The following is a 22,595-nucleotide window of genomic DNA, read 5'->3' as shown; positions in this document are numbered from 1 at the left end:
CACACACACACACACACACACACACACACACACACACACACACACACACACACACACACACACACACACACACTTTGCTCTCCGCGTGTTGCTTTCAGCTCGCTAAAACACGGACTAATGAGAACATGCACGCCGTCGTGTCCTTTCGCCCCCGCAGAGGATCATGGGATATCTCTTCTGTCCCGGGGGGGGGGCGGGGCTTCAGCTGACACCCCCTGTTGATGGACGACCGTCCTTCAGCCTCCAGATGCAGCGCGAGCGTCTGTCCTGCCAAAGTGCTCATGAGCAAGCACCCACAGAACTACCAACACCCGGAGCTTCCTTCAGAGTTTCCAGTGTTCCACACACACACACACACACACATATCTTCACTTATGTGATGTGATATGAACTGATAATAATAATAATAATAATAATAATAATAATAATAATAATAATGTCAGGTCTGCACACAGAGTTGTGTTCGTCTCACGTAACAAAGAGAAATAAATAAAAGAAAATCAGCTGTTAAATGGAATTTAGCTTCTTTTTGTTTAGTTTTTGATCCGACGCTGTTTGAATAAAATCTCGTGCTACTGTTTTGAGAAGAAGAATCCCCCCCCCCCCCCCCCCCCCCCCTATGTGCTTCCTCTCCCTCCCCCCTTTAGTGGTGGGGGGGGCGCGGCGCGATGGCGAGGTAGTTGGAGGGCACGTAGCCCCGCGCGCCCCCTCGCGCCTCCACCAGGCTCCACTCGGGGTTCCCCCGCTTGTCGCGGGGCTCCAGGACGCGGACCGGCTCGCCGGCCCGGACGGAGACCTCGTGGTTCCCCGTCGCCGTGAAGTCGTACGCCGCCAGCACCTGTGAGGAGGAGAGAGAGAGAGAGAGAGAGAGAGAGAGAGAGAGAGAGAGAGGGATCGACGGGGCAGTTCATTAAAAAACAGAAGAGCAACGGAGGGACGATGCATCCCATAAAAGAAGAGAGGAAAAAGTCACACGTGGCCGGATGGAAAAGGGTTTTCTGTGAAGGTTACATTTCATCTATTAGGTTACATTGTCTTTATCACAGAATGCACTTCATGCACAGCATATCTCTCTGCACACTGCAGTGTGTGTGTGTGTGTGTGTGTGTGTGTGTGTGTGTGTGTGTGTGTGTGTGTGTGTGTGTGTGTACCGAGTGGGTCAACGTCTGGTATTTAAATGTGTCGGATTTAAAAATCAACATTCGACTAAATGTAAATGTCGGATCAAATCAAGCGTTAAAGGACTCGGTTTTAGTGAGGATGTCGAATAAAAAAAAAAAAAAACACACACACACACACACCACTTTCAGGAAATGAGCATGACGTCACACGGGTACTAACGTGAGCACACACACACCTTTGTAATATTCTCTGAAAAGGTTAAACCCACTAGATATGCCTTGACAAATCCCATCTCATCACCATGTGCACGCACACACACACACACACACACACACACACACACACACACACACACACACACACACACACACACACACACACACACACACACACACTAATGAGCCGGCGTCGGGGTGACAGAGTGCTGCAGCAGCGCTAATAGCTGCTCGTGTGTCATTAACAAACTCTTCACCTTCGCTCACCTCTCAAGCTACGACATCAGCTCGGCCCTGACGGTCGACACGGCAACGAGCATTTAATTAGCATATATTGTGTCGGGGGCAGAGACGAGTGGGGGGCGTGTGTGTGTGTGTGGGGGGGCGTGTGTGTGTGTGTGGGGGGGGGGCTATCGGCTGCAGATGCCGGGTGAACGTTTGTATCTGATGGAAATGAGAGATTTTTAGAGTGGATGAAAAAGCAGTTTGGCATCGAGTGTGTCTGTGTGTGTGTGTGTGTGTGTGTGTGTGTGTGTGAGTGTGTGTGTGTGAGTGTATACGAGCTGATTCAGGGACATGAAGGATGAACGTTGGAAGGAGGCGTGAAACTCCTTGATAAGGTCACTGGAGCAATTACTCAATTTAACAGGCAGGGTGGTGGCATATCTCACACACACAGACACACACACACACATTGAACTAATGCATTCCCTTAACCTAACCCTAAAGGTGCGATGTGTAAGATCGGGCCAGATTTTCCGTTTATAATGATCAACAATCAGCAATAAGAAGCGATCAACCGGACAAAATGTCCCCACTTTCCACAAATGTCCTCACAAAGATAGATGTACCAGGACACACACACACACACACACACACACACACGATGCATAACTGCTTTCTCAACCACTCACCTAAATCTCCCTCCCTCCCGTGGACACACCCACATAAAGCATCGACACTCCCTTCTCACACTCGCATGTGCTGCACATGTAAATCACTCACACACACACACACACACACACACACGTACACACACACAGTATTATTACTGTATCTCAGCTTGCAGCGCAGCATAAATTAACTTCAACCGTTCACACAGTGACCCACTTACAAGGTTAAACAGCCAATTATGGACCTTTGCATTAATAACACACACACAGGTGTGCCCTCTTAGAGATATGGGAACACACATGATTACACACACACACACATGGCTGACCACACGAGGAGTCTTACTCACATACACACGACCAGTTAGACATGTGACAGTTTGATGCCTCCGCTGCCACATCGACCAGTTACACACACACACACACACACACACACACACACACACACACACACACACACACACACACACACACACACACACACACACACACACACACACACACACACACACACACACACACACACACACACACACACACACACACACACACACACACACACACACACACACACACACACACAGAATGCAGCTTTAACACATGAAGCATAGACTTCTATACAACCAGAGGAGTCGCCCCTGGTGGTCAGGAGAGAGAATGCAGATTTAACACATGAAGCATAGGCTTCTATACAACCAGAGGAGTCGCCCCCTGGTGGTCAGGAGAGAGAATGCAGCTTTAACACATGAAGCAGAGACTTCTATACAACCAGAGGAGTCGCCCCCTGGTGGTCAGGAGAGAGAATGCAGCTTTAACACATGAAGCAGAGACTTCTATACAACCAGAGGAGTCGCCCCCTGGTGGTCAGGAGAGAGAATGCAGCTTTAACACATGAAGCATAGACTTCTATACAACCAGAGGAGACAACCAAAAATCAACCAATCACCTGGAAGCAGGGCTGGCTCATGACCGTCATTGGCTGGCTCTCTGGGGTGTAGGAGTGTCGTCTGGTTTCCGTCACGCCATCAGGCAGGGTCAGCTGTGGCGAGGGGGGCGGGTCTTCTGTTGGCTGGTGATAGCGAATCAGCTTCGAGGAAGGAGCGTACCCTCGTGGGCCTGCGTGCAACGCACACACAGATAAACGGTTATTATAAACGAGGGCTGCAAACCGGCAGCTCTTTTTCCACTACGTATTGATCTGCAGATTTATTTCAGTAATTAATTAATTATTTGTTTGATACAATCCAATTTTTTCCAGAGCTCAAAGTCTTCAAATTGCTCGTTTTCCATGAAACAGACTGTGTTAAATTTACTAAGTTTTCATGTTTGAGAAACTGCAAATCAGTGAAATGTTGACAAAAAACATTAATCAATCAAAAATAGACTACTTTTGTAACATTTAGTCAGCAGCACTTAGTGATCTCAGTATAAAGCATTAGACATTTGCATAATATATGTACATCAACTGTCCCTGTGCATCATATCTGGTCCGCTGCAGTGACACTCAGCATCCACAAGATGGCGCCAAAGAGTTGCATAAAAAAACAAACCTCTCTACCTGAATTGGAATAATTTATCTGTCATTACTTGGGTTTTTTTTTTCTAGCTCCTTAACATTTTATGAGATGTAAATCAAACTCGAGTTACTGGTCCCAGTACCGGCAACAAAAACAAATATAAAACCCACAATGTGTGCCGTGCCGTGCCGGTTCTCACCTCCCGCGTCAACCAGCCACCTCCGCTTGTCTCCGCGGGTGTCCGCCTCACTGATGATGGCCACCAGCTCGCCTCTGGCCAGGTTCAGGTCCAGGTCCCGGCTGCCCACCACCGACCCCACCACCTGGTAGATCTTTCCCGAACCGTGCTTATCCGTCAGCTGCTTCAGGCGGCGCCGAGAGGACGGACTCAGAGGCTGAACCGAATAAAAACCCAAAAAGATATATATATAAATATATACAGGAAATGGTTCATTGTGAGCGATGTGTGTGTGTGTTTGGCTTACTTTACTAACTGAGGGATGTTGAATTATATTAAAAAAACAAGTCTAACTCAAACAGCTTACGTAGCTGGAGTTTGAGCTTGAAAACATTCCTCAGATCCCGCTGTCGGACCAATCAAAACCCAGTATTTTGGAGGACGGCGCCTTGAATAAAAACCTTTTTCGTTGACATCGTGAATTAGACGTTTATATATATATATATATATTTTTTTTAAAAGAATCTCGTGGGACAAGTTAAACCATTTTAACGTTTTACCCCGTCGCTGAATATGTGAAACCGACACCGGGAGAAACGATGAAGAACATTCAGAACATTCAGAATATGCAGAACATTCAGAACATGCAGAACATGCAGAACATTCAGAACACGCAGAACATTCAGAACACGCAGAACATTCAGAACATGCAGAACATTCAGAACATTCAGAACATGCAGAACATTCAGAACACGCAGAACATTCAGAACATGCAGAACATTCAGAACATTCAGAACACGCAGAACATGCAGAACATTCAGAACACGCAGAACATTCAGAACATTCAGAACATGCAGAACATTCAGAACATGCAGAACATTCAGAACATTCAGAACACGCAGAACATTCAGAACATTCAGAACATTCAGAACATTCAGAACATGCAGAACATTCAGAACATTCAGAACACGCAGAACATTCAGAACATTCAGAACATTCAGAACATTCAGAACATGCAGAACATGCAGAACGTTTTCACCCGTGACTGATTTGTTGTTGCCGAGTGACGTGAAGCTGCGGCCGTGAAAGTCCACTCTGGTCATCATCACAAATATAGACTGTGCAGGTTGCCGGGCAGATTTTTAGAGGAACCAGTTTGAGTCGCCTGACAGCTGGTCGAGCAGGTAAGACGGGCAGCGGGCGGGCGCGCGTGTGTGTGTGTGTGTGTGTGTGTGTGTGTGTGTGAGGTTACGTGTTCAATGACTACGAGAAACCAAGAGAGTCATCGTGACATAATAATAATGACGTGAAAAAAACCTGTTGTCAGTCATTGTCCTCTCAAAAAATACGACACTGCTGCTGTTCCAGAGTCAGTTTATGAAAACTATATATTTGGTCACGTGTTGCACAAGAGTTCAAACTGAACTGCTGGGTGAGATGAGGTCAAGAGGTCATTAGGGTTCATCCACCGGGGAAATATATACAAATACTGTATAGATGGTCACATGAATACAATATGAAACGATTAAAACTATTTTTGAAGCTTCATTCATAAATTAATTAATACTTCAATGCTGTAAAGCTTGTGTTTTTTTTACAGCTTATGTTATTTTTTTTAAAAAGGCCTTAAAGAATACATGTAACTCCAACGCCATCTTATCTTTTTTAAATCTAACTTAAAAGGAATTTAATACAGCTTTGTCTCCACAGGTAAATATGACAGGTAAGAATACATTGGGAGTTTTATTTAAAACCGAAATAGGTCTTAAGTACACTTAAATATACCACGAATAATAAGACGACTATATTGTGATCAATGTTGAGACTTAAATGGATAAATAAATAAATAAATGGAGCGTTTGATGTGTTTTGGAAAAAGGTGGAGAACTGAAAGACAAAATGAGAACTGTGAAAAAGAGAGGGGGGGTATTATTTAGTAACTGGTTCTACTGGGGCGACGGCAGCCGCTCCACTGGGCGATGTTCTGGTTTATTGTGTCTGTCTTCATGCTGTCGCCCTGGTTACGGTCTGCTGACCACCACGTCGGTCTGCCTTTGGCTTATGAAACCAGTTCTGGGTTTCCGAAGGGAATCGTGCATGAGACCCCCCCCCCACACACACACACACACACACGTTACCCCCCCATTCTGGGTTCAACCCGTCTGTCTTCACCCACCTGGACGACGGGCCCGTTGAGCGTGTGCTCCACGCTCCGACACAGAGTCTCCAGCCTCCTCGCACCCTCCAGCACGGCCGACTCCGCCCACTCCCGAAAGGCACCGCGCTCCATAGAGCTGTGAGGGAGCTGGTAAAAAAAATCAATAATAAAAAAGCCATTGGAACCCCCCCTCCCCTAAAAAACAATGTTTTCAATGGTCTGATCTGTACCACCTGCTGTGCAAAGCTCTGGAACAGCTGCTCCATGTCGGCGGCGAGGTCCCTGTGCAGGCAGCTGAACGTCCCCAGCACGCTCCAGATCATCTGCAGCGCCACGCCGGTGAACTGGGGGAGCTCGTTGAGGAGCAGCGTGTTCATGGTCCTGTGGGGGGGAGGCGGGGAGGGTTTACATGAAGGCCCAGACCACCACGGAGGGGGGGGGGGGGGGGGGGCGGGGGGGTCCGGATAGTAATCCTCTCTCTCCCTCTACCTGTACGTGTTGGCCACGTCCTGTTCCTCGTAGCTCAGGTTGGATTTGGCTTCGATCAGCTCGTAGTCGAGCAGCTTGTCCAGCCTCTTCCGGATCAGGTTCCTCGGGCCCACCAGGAGGTCGCGGAGGGCGCCCAGCGGCTTGCGGATCAACGTCCTCATCCTCTTCTCCTGCGTGGAAAAGTTGACGTTTTGACAACGCAGCGAAACGCACTTTGCAGTGCTTCATTTGTACCGTGAGGATGGAAGGTGGACTCACAAAGGTGGGCAGGATCCACTGCCTGAGAGCGGTGGTGATCTCCTTGTAGCAAATGGGCGCCTTCTCTCCGTCCATGTCCAGGTCGAACTCCTCCGTTCTGCAGGACAGGAAGCCCTGCGGGACCAAGAGAGAAGGCGGAGCCGTCAGACCCTGCTCTGGCCTCCGATTGGCTCGTTTAAAAAGTAAATAGGAGGTCGCTAAGAGAAGGTGCAGACTGAGGACACGCTGCTGCAGACTGAGGACACGCTGCTGCAGACTGAGGACACGCTGCTGCAGACTGAGGACACGCTGCAGACTGAGGACACACTGCAGACTGAGGACACGCTGCAGACTGAGGACATGCTGCAGACTGAGGACACACTGCAGACTGAGGACACGCTGCTGCAGACTGAGGACACGCTGCAGACTGAGGACACGCTGCTGCAGACTGAGGACACGCTGCTGCAGACTGAAGACACGCTGCTGACTGAGGACACACTGCAGACTGAGGACACACTGCAGACTGAGGACACACTGCAGACTGAGGACACGCTGCTGCAGACTGAGGACACGCTGCAGACTGAGGACACGCTGCAGACTGAGGACACGCTGCTGCAGACTGAGGACACGCTGCAGACTGAGGACACACTGCAGACTAAGGACACGCTGCTGCAGACTGAGGACACGCTGCTGCAGACTGAGGACACGCTGCTGCAGACTGAAGACACGCTGCTGACTGAGGACACACTGCAGACTGAGGACACACTGCAGACTGAGGACACACTGCAGACTGAGGACACGCTGCTGCAGACTGAGGACACGCTGCAGACTGAGGACACGCTGCAGACTGAGGACACGCTGCTGCAGACTGAGGACACGCTGCTGCAGACTGAAGACACGCTGCTGACTGAGGACACACTGCAGACTGAGGACACACTGCAGACTGAGGACACACTGCAGACTGAGGACACGCTGCTGCAGACTGAGGACACGCTGCAGACTGAGGACACGCTGCAGACTGAGGACACGCTGCTGCAGACTGAGGACACGCTGCAGACTGAGGACACACTGCAGACTAAGGACACGCTGCTGCAGACTGAGGACACGCTGCAGACTGAGGACACGCTGCAGACTGAGGACACGCTGCTGCAGACTGAGGGCACGCTGCTGCAGACTGAGGACACGCTGCAGACTGAGGACACGCTGCTGCAGACTGAGGACACGCTGCTGCAGACTGAAGACACGCTGCTGACTGAGGACACGCTGCAGACTGAGGACACACTGCAGACTGAAGACACGCTGCAGACTGAGGACACGCTGCTGCAGACTGAAGACACGCTGCAGACTGAGGACACACTGCAGACTGAGGACACACTGCAGACTGAGGACACGCTGCAGACTGAGGACACACTGCAGACTGAGGACACACACTGCAGACTGAGGACACGCTGCTGCAGACTGAAGACACGCTGCTGACTGAGGACACACTGCAGACTGAGGACACACTGCAGACTGAGGACACACTGCAGACTGAGGACACGCTGCAGACTGAGGACACACTGCAGACTGAGGACACGCTGCAGACTGAGGACACGCTGCAGACTGAGGACACACTGCAGACTGAGGACACGCTGCTGCAGACTGAGGACACGCTGCAGACTGAGGACACACTGCAGACTGAGGACACACTGCTGCAGACTGAGGACACGCTGCAGACTGAGGACACACTGCAGACTGAGGACACGCTGCAGACTGAGGACACGCTGCTGACTGAGGACACACTGCAGACTGAGGACACACTGCTGCAGACTGAGGACACGCTGCAGACTGAGGACACACTGCAGACTGAGGACACACTGCAGACTGAGGACACACTGCTGCAGACTGAGGACACGCTGCAGACTGAGGACACACTGCAGACTGAGGACACGCTGCAGACTGAGGACACACTGCTGCAGACTGAGGACACGCTGCAGACTGAGGACACACTGCAGACTGAGGACACACTGCTGCAGACTGAGGACACGCTGCAGACTGAGGACACACTGCAGACTGAGGACACGCTGCAGACTGAGGACACGCTGCTGACTGAGGACACACTGCAGACTGAGGACACGCTGCAGACTGAGGACACGCTGCTGCAGACTGAGGACACGCTGCTGCAGACTGAGGACACGCTGCAGACTGAGGACACACTGCAGACTGAGGACACACTGCTGCAGACTGAGGACACGCTGCAGACTGAGGACACACTGCAGACTGAGGACACACTGCAGACTGAGGACACGCTGCAGACTGAGGACACGCTGCAGACTGAGGACACGCTGCTGCAGACTGAGGACACGCTGCAGACTGAGGACACGCTGCAGACTGAGGACACACACTGCAGACTGAGGACACGCTGCTGCAGACTGAGGACACGCTGCAGACTGAGGACACACTGCAGACTGAGGACACACTGCAGACTGAGGACACGCTGCAGACTGAGGACACGCTGCAGACTGAGGACACACTGCAGACTGAGGACACGCTGCTGCAGACTGAGGACACGCTGCAGACTGAGGACACGCTGCTGCAGACTGAGGACACGCTGCTGCAGACTGAAGACACGCTGCTGACTGAGGACACACTGCAGACTGAGGACACACTGCAGACTGAGGACACACTGCAGACTGAGGACACGCTGCTGCAGACTGAGGACACGCTGCAGACTGAGGACACGCTGCAGACTGAGGACACGCTGCTGCAGACTGAGGACACGCTGCAGACTGAGGACACACTGCAGACTAAGGACACGCTGCTGCAGACTGAGGACACGCTGCAGACTGAGGACACGCTGCAGACTGAGGACACGCTGCTGCAGACTGAGGGCACGCTGCTGCAGACTGAGGACACGCTGCAGACTGAGGACACGCTGCTGCAGACTGAGGACACGCTGCTGCAGACTGAAGACACGCTGCTGACTGAGGACACACTGCAGACTGAGGACACACTGCAGACTGAAGACACGCTGCAGACTGAGGACACACTGCAGACTGAGGACACGCTGCAGACTGAGGACACGCTGCAGACTGAGGACACACTGCAGACTGAGGACACGCTGCTGCAGACTGAGGACACGCTGCAGACTGAGGACACACTGCAGACTGAGGACACACTGCTGCAGACTGAGGACACGCTGCAGACTGAGGACACACTGCAGACTGAGGACACGCTGCAGACTGAGGACACGCTGCTGACTGAGGACACACTGCAGACTGAGGACACGCTGCAGACTGAGGACACGCTGCTGCAGACTGAGGACACGCTGCAGACTGAGGACACGCTGCAGACTGAGGACACACACTGCAGACTGAGGACACGCTGCTGCAGACTGAAGACACGCTGCTGACTGAGGACACACTGCAGACTGAGGACACACTGCAGACTGAGGACACACTGCAGACTGAGGACACGCTGCAGACTGAGGACACACTGCAGACTGAGGACACGCTGCTGCAGACTGAGGACACGCTGCAGACTGAGGACACGCTGCTGCAGACTGAGGACACACTGCAGACTGAGGACACACTGCAGACTGAGGACACGCTGCAGACTGAGGACACACTGCAGACTGAGGACACACTGCTGCAGACTGAGGACACGCTGCAGACTGAGGACACACTGCTGCAGACTGAGGACACACTGCAGACTGAGGACACACTGCAGACTGAGGACACACTGCAGACTGAGGACACACTGCAGACTGAGGACACGCTGCTGACTGAGGACACACTGCAGACTGAGGACACGCTGCTGCAGACTGAGGACACACACTGCAGACTGAGGACACGCTGCAGACTGAGGACACACTGCAGACTGAGGACACACTGCAGACTGAGGACACGCTCTGCAGACTGAGGACACGCTGCAGACTGAGGACACGCTGCAGACTGAGGACACGCTGCAGACTGAGGACACACTGCAGACTGAGGACACGCTGCTGCAGACTGAGGACACGCTGCAGACTGAGGACACACTGCAGACTGAGGACACGCTGCTGCAGACTGAGGACACACTGCAGACTGAGGACACACTGCAGACTGAGGACACGCTCTGCAGACTGAGGACACGCTGCTGCAGACTGAGGACGGAGCTGCACAGGCCTGCAACGTGTATGGGAGTGGGTGTGAGTGGGTGGGCCCAATTAGGACATTTACAATTAGTGTGGGTTACTGTTAACGTGATGTTAAGGACTTGTTTTGAGAAGTCTGGTTTCTTAGTTTCTTTGTTTGTTTTGCCTTGGTTGTATAAGTGTTCCCCAAAAGGGTAGATATGATTTAATCAGTAAACCAATTGTTTTTATGCAACAGCTGTTGTCTGTGGTCAGTTTCTTAACGTCTAATATGGTCATTTAGTCAATCAATTATGTCCAGGACAGGTAAACCTTACCTTACAGAAAAGAACCCAACCACCCCACCATTAGACCTAGAGGGTGGTGGGGCGCTACATTATGGAAGGTGCACAGAAGCTCATGTGTTTTGACCTCAGGGGCCTCTGAGTTTTGCACAGCTTGACTCATAAAACACATGGCGACATGTTTAAGAATAAATATCCAGCTTACGTGCCACTTGTTCCACTCCTCCGCCGGTCACGAGTGACCACAAAGTTAAATTTAGCCTTCATTAAAACCAATATGGAAATGTTTTTTTGTCAGCGCAATGCTTTTGCTCCCGTTCTGCTTCTCCAAACTCAAGCTGCTGTCGTACAGTTTTTTTAAAGGCGCGATGAAGTCATATTTCCATTGGTCAGCGTCACCTACCTGGAGGTGGTACAGGTACGTCTCCACGTTCTCCAGCAGCTCCAGGATCCCGTGCTCCAGAACGTAAAAGAAACCTTCCAGAGCGTCAAACTCCTCGTCCACCAGCTGGAGATCAACATGCAGAGAGACATTAATATTAATGACATTATTAATGACATAAAAAGGGTTTCGTCACCCTGGATGGCAGCTCTGTGATCTACATCTACTCTTCTGAGCTCTGTGATCTACTCTTCTCTGAGCTCTGTGATCTACATCTACTCTTCTCTGAGCTCTGTGATCTACATCTACTCTTCTGAGCTCTGTGATCTACTTTCCTGGTCGTTATTTATAAACACTTTTATGGCTTGTTTGCCTAATTTATTAGATTATATATTAAATCCTTCGTCATTTAGGTGTCAGTTAAATGCTTAAAGGAACATATTTTTCTGTATACATGTGCTCTTCATTTACTTTGGTTGGAAGTTGGATTGTTATGTCCAGCTGCCGAATCAGAAGAATAGTACTTGAAATAGCCTTTTTATTATAAATCGCTTTTCACCAAACTCATAAATATTGCACTCCAGGTGCAGTTGCGCAACATTGGTGCATTACTGGAAGGCAACCCATGACCCATGTCCCTGGTGCTGCTCAAGGGCACGTCAGCAGGGCTCCCGTCCTACCTTCGGCGCCATTCCGGTCTCGTGTCTGATGTGCTGGCCGAACCTCGCCGTCTTCTTGGCGATGCTGTGCGTGTTGAGGCGGTAGATCTTGTCCTTGATGGTCAGCGTCTCCGTCTTCTTGTATTTGTCAGCTGCAACCACACAATGGGTTAAAAAGAAATGCGGTTTCTATAATAATACGAATAATCTATAAGGGCTCTCACCAACTTCTCTGAAGCGCTTGTACTCGTTGATGCGATAGTTCAGGGCGATGGAGGTGTGAGCGGTCCGCTCCAGGAGGGCGTACGCCGGGTGGGTTTTCTCCGTGTGCTTCTGGATGGTCTGCAGGAGGAGCGGGTAGCGGGCGATGCGCTGCACCGGCATCACCAGGAAGAAGCTCAGCGAGGTGGCGTTCACTTCAGGCCTGCAGGTGGGGCAAAACAAATAAAAGATCCAATTTGTAATTTCACGTTTCGGGGAGCAATGCGTGGAGGTTAAAACTCGGGAAATGAAAAACGCACGCCGAGGTCTTGATGACTCGGACGACGTCGTTCCAGAGCGCCTCCTTCTGCTTGTAGCTGTTCTCCACCACCGTCACCTGGTTGTAGTTGGCCAGGTATTCCTTGTAGGCCGCCTCGATGTCCGAGGAGAGGCCGAGGAAGGACTCGCCTGTCGTGGGGAGGCGGGGACATAGATTCGTCAGTGTTGTGGAAACTTTTTTTAAACGCTAGCGGACGCTTAAAATGAAAAAAATAAACGGGAATTCTATTGTGCTCTTCATTTAATAAACTAATCTGTGGAACGCAATCCATGTCGTCAGTGACTGAGAGAAACAAATCAATCTACGCTGAGAAAGTACGCAGCGTTGCCATGGAGACCGAGAATGAAAACATTCATTAACGTTCACTAACCCTCTTCTAGATCACCGCTTTCTACTTGCACCTGTATTAAGAGTGAAATTAAGTGTTGTTTTCTTCTAATGTTGTAGGGCTTCTGCACCCTCAACGTGTAAATACCACCTACTTATTAAATACATGTTTTTTTGGGGGGTTGTTTTTCTTTGACCAATAAGATAAGTCAAAGTCAGCTATGAATTCGACCATGCGATTGGTGCTGGAGGTTGTGAAGAGCACGCAGTACGAGTCAGATAAGAGTAAAGGTAATTAAACTGGTCTTTTTGCTCTTAAAGCTGCAGTGCGCGATGTTTAAACTCCTCCCCCTCCCCCCCCCCCCCCCCCCCCTCTGTGACGCCCACTCGATGACAAAGACGTGTGAAGGATCCCCCGTTGCTTTGTGTGATCGGAGCGAACCGCCGCTTCCTGTCGCCAGGTAACACGACTACACGAATGATGCCTTACAGAGCGTCTCCAGGAAGCGGGGGTCTCCGGGCTGCACCAGCTTCTGGTCCAGCAGGCCGAGGAGGCGACTCGACACGTCGATGACGTCCTCGATGTCGAGGAACACGCTGTCCAGGTCGGCTGGAGGAGGCTGAGGAGGCCAGAAGGGAGAGGAGAGGATTTCACAATCATGTAACCGCCACGAACGGAGACTCCCCATGGGCAAAATGATTTGTACAAAAATAAATAAATACAATATATATATTATATATATATTATATTATATATATATTATATATATATTATATTATTTATATATAATATATAAATTATATATTATATATATATTATATTATATATATGATATATATATATATATATAAAATGTTTTTTTATAATTTCTGTACAGTAATAAAAATAAATAATTAAATGTAATTAATAAATATGAATAAATATAATAATAATTAATATGAATAAATATAATAAATACAAAAATAATACAAAAGTAATAATACATTTGTATAATGTTAAATTGAAAAAGAATAAAAATTAAGAATTAAAAATAAAAAATAAAAATCTAGATTTATTCAAATGAAATGTCTTGTGCATCTTGTGTCTCCTCCCATAGAAGCAGAATAAAAGGTTGTTTTGTTGCACTCGGTTCTGCTGGAATGAGACACGGTGGGCGTCTCTCTCCTGTCTCACAACGGCACCATTCACTCACATCCACTCCTCCGTTCTTCACCGTGCCGCTTCCCTCCGTCCTCCATCCATCATCCTGCGTTGCCCATATTTCTAACCCCCCTCCCCCCCCCCCTCCTGATGCCACATAACGAGGACAAATCTCCATCTTTAATGCCCAATCTCCTCGGCCGGTCCTCTATTATTAGCCAGTTAATTTCTCCTGAAGAACGTCAACAAGCCCATAATTTAGCCCTTCCACTCCTCCACTCCTCTTTTTTCATCGGTGCGTTATCTTTTTCACGCTCATCCACGGCTCCTTCCGGCCCATAAAGCCCGATTCCATTATGTATTTTACGGAGGGGGGGGGGCTCATTTCATTACCGCCGCGATATAATAAACGATTATTTAGCCGCGATAAGCAATACCTCAGACGAGTAATGAAAAGCTATAAACCACAGAGCGGCCTCCAATCAACACGTGGCGATAACGTTTTAATTTTTTTTTAAAGGCCCGATCTGAAGCGTCTTAATAAAAAAAACTCAAAACTAAAACTAAAAATGCTCAAAAAGATTAATGTTGTGGTGGATAAAAAAAAAAGGGGACGGACTTCATTCTACATTGCAAACAGTCGTTATTGCTGCGGCATTAAAGCTCTGAATCCCGTACTTTGAGACGTGGAACATATTATTTAAATCAAAGAAAAGGTAACGTATATATATATAAATATATATATTTAATCTTTTTTAAATGGCCTCTTGGCTAATCGGCACATTTATAGTGATATTCTTTTTTAATTTAAGGTTTTAAAAATGGCCTCTTGGCTAATTGGCACATTTATAGTGATATTTTTTTTAAATTTAAGGTTTTAGAAAATGGCCTCTTGGCTAATTGGCACATTTATAGTGATATTTTTTTTTAATTTAAGGTTTTAAAATTGGCCTCTTGGCTAATTGGCACATTTATAGTGATGTTTTTTTTTAATTTAAGGTTTTAAAATTGGCCTCTTGGCTAATTGGCACATTTATAGTGATATTTTTTTTTAATTTAAGGTTTTAAAATTGGCCTCTTGGCTAATTGGCACATTTATAGTGATGTTTTTTTTTAATTTAAGGTTTTAAAAATGGCCTCTTGGCTAATTGGCATGAAGTTTTTTTTAAAAAAATGTGCACACTGTCCTTACTAAATAAACCAATAAAATAAAATATCCAGCACAATTAATGCGAATACCTCCACAAGACGGGTAAATATCTGACATATTACAGGCTCCTCCCACCTGTAGCTTCTGCAGGTTGTTCCTGATGGTCCCGGAGCTGAGCCGCAGCAGACGGAGGTAATTCCTCTCCGAGTGGACGAGCTCCTCGATGGCCAGCATCTGCCTCTGGGCGGCCCTCTCCTTGGCCGCCGCCTCCTCCTCCTCGCGCTTCTTCTTGGCCTCCGCCGCCTCCTCCTCGGCCGACGTCGAGCTCTCCTCGGAGCAACTCCCCCGCGAGGAGAGCGTCGCGTTCATTCCCGCGAGCTCGGAGGTCTCGACCGACCCGTCGAGCGACCCGTCGAGCTCCTCGTCGCCGCCGAAGGTCTCCTCCCCGAACGGATCTCCCTCGTCGTGGTCGTTCTCCTCCCGGAGCGCCGAGCTCCTCGGGTCCTTCGCGGCGGCTTGTTGGAGAGCCAGCATGCAGGAGGAGGGCCGAGGCCTCCTGGGGACCTCCATGTCGGAGAAGGCTGTCGAAAAGAGAAGAAAAAAGAGACTCTTTAACCTTCTTGTTTTGTTCTCCAGTTCCTCATAAGTCATCGTATTTATAGTCACCGTTACGCATCTTTATTTAGCAGGACGATAAGTGGAAAACACCATTAAAAAGATCTAAGTCCTCCTCCATTATTATTGATTCTCTGACTGTCGCTGCATGGTGTCGAATGTCCTCATTCCAGAGTGGACCAGATGGACCAGATGGACAATAACACAGGAAGGGCAACTCAAAATGGATTCCTGCATTCCAGAAGACAATCAAGCAAAACAATTCAGTAGCTCAGTCCTCCCTCTCGCCCTAATTTCAGTGAGTCATCGGATTCGGAAAAATATACGCTTGTTTTAAAAGAAGACACGGAGAGGCACCTCGGGGTCAGCCGAAAGCCAAAAGACGAAGAAAATAGAAAAAAGAAAAACGTGCTCGACTCCTAGCGTGAATAATTAATATAATAATAATAATAATAATATTTCAGGGGGATGAAACGCGTTCAATACGTTGAAGACGATTTGCTTTGACTCTGACCCCTCTGAGACCCTCAGAGAACCTATCGAGACCATCTGAGACTCTCAGAGACCCTCAAATAACCTATAGAGATCCTCTGAGACCCTATAGAGACTCGCATAGACCCTCAGAGACCCTATAGAGACTCGCATAGACCCTCAGAGACCCTATAGAGACTCGCAGAGACCCTCAGAGAACCTATAGAGACCCTCAAAGAACCTATAGAGACCCTCAGAGAACCTATAGAGACCCTCAGAGACCCTCAGAGAACCTATAGAGACCATCTGAGACCCTCAGAGAACCTATCGAGACCATCTGAGACTCTCAGAGACCCTCAAATAACCTATAGAGATCCTCAGAGACCCTATAGAGACTCGCATAGACCCTCAGAGACCCTATAGAGACTCGCAGAGACCCTCAGAGACCCTATAGAGACCCTCAAAGAACCTATAGAGACCCTCAGAGAACCTATAGAGACCATCTGAGACCCTCAAAGAACCTATAGAGACCATCTGAGACTCTCAGAGACCCTCAAATAACCTATAGAGATCCTCAGAGACCCTATAGAGACTCACAGAGACCCTCAGAGAACCTATAGGGACCCTCAAAGAACCTATAGAGACCATCTGAGACTCGCAGAGAACCTATAGGGACCCTCAAAGAACCTATAGAGACCCTCAGAGAGCCTATAGAGACCCTCTGAGACTCTCAGAGAACCTATAGAGACCCTCAAAGAACCTATAGAGACCCTACAGAGACTCTTAGAGACCCTCAGAGACCCTACAGAGACTCTCAGAGACCCTCAGCTCCTTTGAATGCCGTTGCCTTTTAAATTTCTATTATTAGCTTTTTAATGTTTAAATGAATGTTTTTTTCCCTTTTGCATTATGTTTTGATGCTTTTCGTGGTTTTAAGTGAAAAACTTTGACTCGCCTCATTGTTGAAATGTGTTAGACTAATAAACAAGAAAGTTATCGTCATAAAAAACGTTATTCACCGGCCACTTCCTAGAATCCCAAAGTAACGAAACGTTCCTGACGTGTCACTCGGGTCGTATCAAGGTGAACTCGGCAAAAACCCGCAGAGAGCAGCAGATGTGATTGTTTACTTTGTTGACTTCACACAAACACAGAGGGGGAGTGTGTGTGTGTGTGTGTGTGTGTGTGTGTGTGTGTGTGTGTGTGAGGCCGGCCGGCTGCTTACAGGGCGACTAATGCTGCCCCCGCTGTGACAATTAGCCGTTAACGTGGCTCTGAAGGACTCCAAACACCTTGATTATTATTATTATTATTATTTATTTTTACTCAGGATTCAAATCGAGGAGCGACTCGCGACGCCGAGGCCTCGGAGGTTCTTCAACCTCGTGACGCCTCAGAGTTATTAATCGAATAAAAGCCAGCTGCTGTCGCTGCGTGGCTAACGTCACGCTGACAAGTCCCTTTGTTTTAATGTTACATTGTTTTTAAAGAGAGTTTGTATTGAGGGTGCTTCCACACTTTGGGCCCTTTTATTATCCGTATGCTCTTTAAAATCCGACCCCGGGGGTTTTATCTTCTCCCACAACAAAAAGGGCTTTAGTGGTTTAGCAGCATATGGGGACCACGGGGTCGGGGACCCCTGCTTTGTGTTAAGACGTTAACAATTAAGATCTTCAACAACAACAACAACAACAAAACACATTTTAGAACTCTAAAAGTACGCCGCCGATAACCTTTCTGAACCACGGCGTCGCAAGAAAAGGATGAAGTCACAACCAGACTGCAGAAACTTCTCCCCCTCCTGAAACAAGAGCTAAAGGACTCGGACTGTCCCCCCCCCACCACAATCCACCCCCCCCCCCCCCCCCCGAGGCTGGCGGTGAAACATGTGTTAGTTACCTTGTGCAGAGTCCTGGATCCAGCTGTGGTGAACCTCTCTCTCTCTCTCTCTCTCTCTCTCTCTCTGTCTGTCTTGTTGTGCTCCGTCCCGACTGAAGTAGAAATCTGCTGCATTGACACACACACACACACACACACACACACACACACACACTGGTGTAACTTTCTCCACTGACTCACACACACACAGTGGGCTGCTGCTGCTGCTGCTGCTGCTGCTGCTTGGCCTCATGCGGCAAGAGTGTGTGAGTGCATATTCGCGTGTGTGTGTGTGGGAGAGGAAAACAGTGTAAAAGTGTGTGTGAGAACCAGGGGGGAGGGGGGGGGGGGGGGGGGGGGGAGTGGAAAGGAGGGGGGGCCAGTTAGGAAAAAAGAGGGGAGGGGGAGGAAAAGGGTGGCCACACACACACACACACACACACACACACACATACATACACACACATACATACACACACACACACACAGCTGAATAAGCTGATTGACTGCAGCAGCCGGTAGGGGAAGGGGAAGTGGCGCTCACCCTTCCGATTGGCCGACTGGGTCTTTTCATGAAACGCTGCGCGGACCAATGAGGACGCAGCCTCCGGCCGATTGAAGTTTCCCTCTCACGGGAAACAAAAGCACGGCGGGACATCCCATCCTCCTCCCAAAGATTTGCAAAGAAGGGATTGCCTGGTGTTTTCTGGTCAGAGGGTAACAAAAGGGGGAGATTTACAACTCACTCCCTTTGGATTCTGTTTATCTGAAACAATTAAAGAAGGCACTTAAATGGTTGAGATGTTTCCGTGCGACCTGCTGCTGGATGAGAAGTATCTTTAAAGTGAACATCTGGACCAAATGTCAAACCATCCCACAGATAACAAGATGTCCTTGTACTTCCTACAGAGATGCTTCTGATAAAAGTGTCTGACGTCATAACACACTTATCAAGATCTGAGACCCCTCTGAGACCCTCAGAGACCCCCAGAGAACCTATAGAGGCCATCTGAGACTCTCAGAGACCCTCAAAGAACCTATAGAGATCATCTGAGACTCTCAGAGACCCTCAAAGAACCTATAGAGATCCTCAGAGACCCTATAGAGACTCGCAGAGACCCTCAGAGAACCTATAGAGATCCTCAAAGAACCTATAGAGACCCTCAGAGAACCTATAGAGATCCTCAGAGACCCTATAGAGACTCGCAGAGACCCTCAGAGAACCTATAGAGACCCTCAAAGAACCTATAGAGACCCTATAGAGACTCGCAGAGACCCTCAGAGACCCTACAGAGAACCTATAGAGGCCATCTGAGACTCTCAGAGACCCTCAAAGAACCTATAGAGATCATCTGAGACTCTCAGAGACCCTCAAAGAACCTATAGAGATCCTCAGAGACCCTATAGAGACTCGCAGAGACCCTCAGAGAACCTATAGAGACCCTCAAAGAACCTATAGAGACCCTCAGAGAACCTATAGAGACCCTATAGAGACTCGCAGAGACCCTCAGAGAACCTATAGGGACCCTCAAAGAACCTAAAGAAAACATGTTGCTGTTGAAAGCTCAGACATATTAAGCTCCACTGGAGTCCATCTTTCTTTTTCTCCCCATCTCTGTGTGCCATCTTCTTCTAACAGGGTTCATACACATTTGGATTTCAAAGACTTTCCCTTGACTTTAAACCAAATGACCAAACATGGGCGTGTGTGTACATGGAAGAAGTGAGGGTATATGAGAGCGTACGCCTGCTTATATTTAGAGCGTCTTTCTTTTTTTAAAAAGCATAGTAATTATTTCAAACTCAGCGTAAATGAACATATGAACATAAAAAGAGATTTCCTTTGTCTTTTCCAGGCCTGGAAATAAACCATTTTAAAATTCCGTGACTTTTCCAGGTTTTCCATGACCGGTTCGAACCCTGTTTTAAACATAGTAGTATTGTGATGTCTGCTGTGCAGAGTGATATTTGGTCCCTCTCTCTTTTACTTGCAGGTTTTCATGTTTTGACACAAACACATTTTTCTAAACCGACGGCGAAGCTCAGATCGTTCCGCGCGTCTCTTTCCAATCATCTGTCATGTTGATGACTACGAGGGTAAAAGGCAAAGGGAAGAAGAGCGAGAACCGGCTTTTTAAAAAAAACAGCAAAAGAGTTCCAGGAGGAAAAAAAAAAAAAAAAGCAACCCACAATGAACCCAAACACGCTCGTCTCAGCGTGTTTTTCCCCCCTCGAGAGCACGAAGAACCCCCGAAGACAAAGACGGGATTCATTGCAGCCGCACTCGGGAAGGAAGGAAGGGGGCTACGCGTCGTCGGTATGTCGGGGAGGAATGCTGCGGGACGGGATTCCTCCGTCCAGCTGACTCGTGTCAACGTAAGACGAGCGCTCCAAGAGAAATGGAATCGGTCCAACTCTCCACAGGAGACACGAGAGGTCTCTCTCGGAGCCAAAAAACAAAACACATTCCTAGGAAGAAAAAAAAAAGTGCAGACGCCGTTGTGCCTTTTTGTTGTTGTTGTTGTTGTTGGCGATAGAGCCAGACAGACAAACGCCATCGGGCGAGAAGAGGGATGGTGACTCACGAGGAGTCAGAGCCGTGGTGAGAAGGCTAAATGTGGAACAGCGTCACCCGTGGTTACGGGGTTGGGCTGGTTTCCTACTGGGTGATGCTGCGAGTCCAACTTTTGGGATAAACAGGGATGCAAAATGGTGAAGATTACTTTACTCTTTTTTTTTTTTTGATGTTCATAATCAAACTGATCTGGAAGAGATTTGAACCAGAGAGACAACGGTCCAGAGAGAGAGAGAGAGAGAGAGAGAGAGAGAGAGGAGACTTTGAACTGGAAGCTGTAAAAGTCTGTTAGCGAGCCTCCTTCAGGGCTTCCTGCTGCCGGCCGACGGGAACGAGGCGACGATCGCAGTAAACAACCGTTCACACGTTGCCGCGACGTCGGAGGGATTGTTTCAGGTCGCGGCTCGACTTTGCTTTCTTTTGGGTCTGAACTTCAGCGACGGTATCAGCAGCAGAGGAGTTTACTCTGACGGATAAGAGGCATCTGCTGGCTGACCTTGATTTAAAAAAGAAAAGAAAAAGTGAAACAAAGTGAAGTTCTGTCTTAAACTAAATGTGTTGCAGAAGAAAAAGTTGAGTGACAGCTCACCGTGCATAAGTAGATTAAAGAAGAAGGTACGCGAGGATGAAATATACATATAGTACACAAATACTCCCGGTGGGTCAACAAGAGAAGGAAAGATCACGGTGACCTTGTCTTCCTAAACACAGACGAAACATCATTGTGCGTGTCAGTGATGATGTTTGGTCTGGGAAAAGCACCGGCTGTCTCACGTGAGGCGTTTGAGGATTTTTTTGGGCCAAAATCCGTCTTCAAAGACGTGTTTTAATTGCATTTAAAAACAAGTTTCCTGTCTGTCACATTTGATTTAAATCTGACCAAAAATAAATAAATAGACTGAAAAAAAAAAGTTAATAAACAGCTGTACATTCATTATATCTATATACACATATATATAAATAAATCATATATATATATGATATATATATATATATATATATATATATATATATCATATATATATATATATATATATTATATACAAGTAATATATATATATAATAGACAGATAAACAATAAACAGAACATAGATTTTTGGAAAGTAAAAATACATGTTTGCGTCATCATTTACAGATATATGTACACACACACACACACACACACACACACACACACACACACACACACACACACACACACACACACACACACACGTTATTAAATAAATAGCACCAGCTAAGCAGCCGCCGCGGTGTGTCTGCTGCCTCGCGCAGAGACTGACGGGTTAACGTTAATGAATAAAAAGCAGAATGGCCGCGCACCTCTCCTCCGACGTCCTCTCGTCCTCCCCGGTGTTGACGCTGCTGTGTCCGCCGTGACGCCTCGAGCTCTGTCGGCGTTTCTCCCGTTGAACCGCTCACCTGTTGTCGAGTCAGCGGCCCGTCAAGCTCGCGACCGGAACAAAGCAAACAACGACATCCGGTGTCACGGCTTTAGAAAATAATGTTAACCGTTATAATGTGAATAAAAACAATTAGCGCAGTCATCGTGAGGTGCAGATGATGGAGAAATTATGTAAGAGGATGAAATATTTGTTGCACACGTGATAAAAAATATGAGGTTGCAGATAAACTTGCCAAAAAGCGCA

The 22,595-nt window shown here is 48.1% G+C and overlaps 1 protein-coding gene across 9 annotated transcripts; it reads right to left on the bottom strand.

The window, feature by feature from the left end:
* Positions 1–630: 630 nt before the first annotated feature.
* Positions 631–22,395, bottom strand: arhgef37 (Rho guanine nucleotide exchange factor (GEF) 37). 9 transcript variants are annotated; one of them, XM_034543587.1, is made up of 18 exons: positions 22,270–22,395; positions 21,536–21,647; positions 20,562–21,442; positions 18,916–19,077; positions 18,393–18,500; positions 15,543–15,988; positions 13,607–13,736; positions 12,770–12,917; positions 12,473–12,672; positions 12,270–12,400; positions 11,611–11,715; positions 6,831–6,944; positions 6,573–6,742; positions 6,317–6,464; positions 6,102–6,230; positions 3,947–4,142; positions 3,177–3,346; positions 631–838 (listed from the first exon to the last, which is right to left on the bottom strand). In XM_034543587.1, the coding sequence occupies exons 6-18, from the start codon at positions 15,975–15,977 to the stop codon at positions 644–646; spliced, it is 2,271 nt and encodes a 756-aa protein (XP_034399478.1). In that variant the 5' UTR covers positions 15,978–15,988; positions 18,393–18,500; positions 18,916–19,077; positions 20,562–21,442; positions 21,536–21,647; positions 22,270–22,395; the 3' UTR covers positions 631–643. The 9 variants fall into 9 exon arrangements, with proteins under 9 accessions (XP_034399478.1, XP_034399480.1, XP_034399479.1 ...); XM_034543589.1 differs by having other exon boundaries at positions 20,562–21,437; XM_034543588.1 differs by lacking the exon at positions 21,536–21,647.
* Positions 22,396–22,595: the final 200 nt, after the last annotated feature.

Source organism: Cyclopterus lumpus, chromosome 10 (assembly GCF_009769545.1).
Source record: "Cyclopterus lumpus isolate fCycLum1 chromosome 10, fCycLum1.pri, whole genome shotgun sequence".
In the NCBI taxonomy this organism is placed as follows: Eukaryota; Metazoa; Chordata; class Actinopteri; order Perciformes; family Cyclopteridae; genus Cyclopterus; species Cyclopterus lumpus.
Note: the sequence above shows the minus strand (reverse complement) of the source record. Positions and strands in the feature narration are given on the sequence as shown.

Excerpts from the sequence above, each read along its gene's own strand:
- arhgef37 (XM_034543583.1), bottom strand. Across the intron at positions 6,743-6,830 it reads AGTGGATCCTGCCCACCTTT|GAGAAGAGGATGAGGACGTT; the intron begins GTGAGTCCACCT and ends TTTTCCACGCAG. Across the intron at positions 3,347-3,946 it reads GTGGCTGGTTGACGCGGGAG|GCCCACGAGGGTACGCTCCT; the intron begins GTGAGAACCGGC and ends CGTTGCACGCAG.